The sequence below is a fragment of the Octopus bimaculoides genome, chromosome 5, assembly GCF_001194135.2.
Source record: "Octopus bimaculoides isolate UCB-OBI-ISO-001 chromosome 5, ASM119413v2, whole genome shotgun sequence".
Lineage (NCBI taxonomy): Eukaryota > Metazoa > Mollusca > Cephalopoda > Octopoda > Octopodidae > Octopus > Octopus bimaculoides.
The window spans coordinates 104,877,072-104,879,397 of record NC_068985.1 but is presented as its reverse complement, the minus strand read 5'-3'; the positions used below and the strand labels follow the sequence as shown (position 1 = coordinate 104,879,397).

General features: G+C 39.7%; 1 protein-coding gene across 1 annotated transcript; it reads left to right on the top strand.

The window, feature by feature from the left end:
* The first annotated feature begins 378 nt into the window (after positions 1 to 378).
* Positions 379 to 2,092, top strand: LOC106881309 (chitin deacetylase 7). Its single transcript, XM_014931648.2, has 2 exons — positions 379 to 1,508; positions 1,653 to 2,092. Exons 1-2 carry the CDS (start codon positions 485 to 487, stop codon positions 2,090 to 2,092), a joined length of 1,464 nt encoding a protein of 487 aa, XP_014787134.1. The 5' UTR covers positions 379 to 484.
* The last annotated feature ends 234 nt before the right edge of the window (positions 2,093 to 2,326 follow it).

The following is a 2,326-nucleotide window of genomic DNA, read 5'->3' as shown; positions in this document are numbered from 1 at the left end:
GCAGGGTTCGCCACCATCCCCTGCCAGAGCCTCGTGGAGCTTTAGGTGTTTTCGCTCAATAAACACTCACAACACACGGTCTGGGAATCGAAACCGCGATCTTATGACCGCGAGTCCGCTGCCCTAACCACTGGGCCATTGCGCCTCCACTCTTGTTAGGGTAGCCTGTGAGAAAGCAAAATTATATGCCTGGCTCAGAAATGCAACTAAGTCATTGTATTAGCTATGGGTTGTCCTCATGAGACCTTCTAGGTCATCATTATAGACATTCAATGGGCATCTTTTTATCATGTTAATTAAAATATCAATGCTTTCTTTTAATTTTAATTTTAATATTTCGTAAAATATCATTTCAGACTGCCGAACCGTCCTCAGCGCCAACGAACGCCAGTATTTTCTTAATCATCAATCAGCTCTGAAACAGAAAGGTTGGATCATTTTTTTCTCCTAATCTTCATCAACACGGAACGGGCGAACAATTAAAATGAAACTGTTAATCTCAAAACAACCACTTGCTCTGCTTATTGTTATCACATTATTAAGTATATCGAACGGTCAAGATGACTGCAATTCATTGAACTGTGTGCTTCCGAACTGCAATTGTAAAAGCTCAAATATACCACATGGGTTGTCGAAAGATGTCGTACCACAGCTTGTCATGATTACATTTGATGATGCAGTCACAATAGATAACTATGAAACCTACAGTCATTTAATGACCGGTATTACGAATCCGAACGGCTGTCCAATCAGTGCTACTTTCTTTGTCTCACACGAATACACTAATTACAAGACAGTACAGCAACTCCATTCACAGGGCCACGAAATTGCCAGTCATTCGATTTCACATCGTTTTCCACCATCTTGGTGGGAAACAGCTAATTATACTGATTGGTATTCAGAAATACAGGGTCAGCGTGAAATGCTTTCTACTTGGGCTCATATCGATAAATCCGAAATCAAAGGTATGCGTGCCCCATTTCTACAGCCTGGGGGAAACTGGCAATTTCAGATTATTTCAGATTTAAAACGCGATGGTTTTAAATATGATGCTTCATTAGTCTCTTACATTCATAAAATTGATCCATACGCTCCTCCAATATGGCCGTATACCCTAGACTTTCCATCAGTTGATGATTGTGGGGTAAAACCGTGTCCAGATTGGACATTTCGTGGTTTATGGGAAATCCCATTGGTCGAATACGAAGACAAAGACGGTACTCTTTGCGCTATGTTAGATGAATGTGATACGTCTAGGTCAGAAGAAGAGCTTTATAATGTCATTATGAAGAACTTCGAGAACCATTACAATACCAACAGGGCTCCTTTCGGAATTTATATGCATTCACCATGGTTAAAAAATCCTTCTAATTTTAATGTGGTTCGGCGATTTATGCAAGACATATCTACTCGGGGTGATGTTTGGTTTGTGTCACAATCAAAAGTACTTGATTGGATCCAAAATCCTAAGACACTGCAATCGATGGACACGTTTTCACCATTTAATTGTTGGTTACACCACAGCCCCTGGGTGTGTACAGACGACCAGTCTATTACATGCGTCTATGATACTGCTGGATTTCTAGTCTGGCCGAAAAGAATTTCAAAAAGAAATGCTGTTTTTCCGAAAAATAATATTTCTACTGTCTTAGATCAGGAGTATTTCAATCGGCAACACGCTCGAGCAACACGTAAAATGAAGCTTTGGAGTCAGTCGACCGGATTAAATTTTCCAGGTAGGACTACAGAAACCCTTTATAATGATGCAACTCCATCTTACGACTATGGGGAGTCATATGGTGTATATTACAACGGTCAAAATGAACCAGGCTTCATACCATATCTAAAACCAAATGAAGATGCAAATCATCAAGAAGGTTATTATTCTGAAGATTCTGGAACACCAGAACGAGAAGCAGGTGACGCCAAATTAACATCAAATCTTCTTGCGTCTATCTTAGGTCCAAAAAATATGGCGAGAATCGGTGTTAGTCGTAAAAAGAGACAGTCCAACACATTCCATGAACTTCACATATGTTCGGAATATTGTCCTTTTCGGTACCCTTGGCTTAACAACATCGATGGCCAATAAGATAGATACACCAAACATGTACAAAAATATATTATTTTCCTTTTTTACGAATTTTTTTAGAGTGTTTTAGGTTTTGATTTTGAAATTATTTTTTATGGCTTAGTCAGTGGAGCCAAAGCAGTGCTTAGTACCCTCTTCAGGGCCTCAGTCACTGGTAGAAGTGGAGACCAGGCCTAAATGCTTACCGTAGAGTAAATACCAATAAAGGCGTCCAAAGACCAGTTATTACATTAA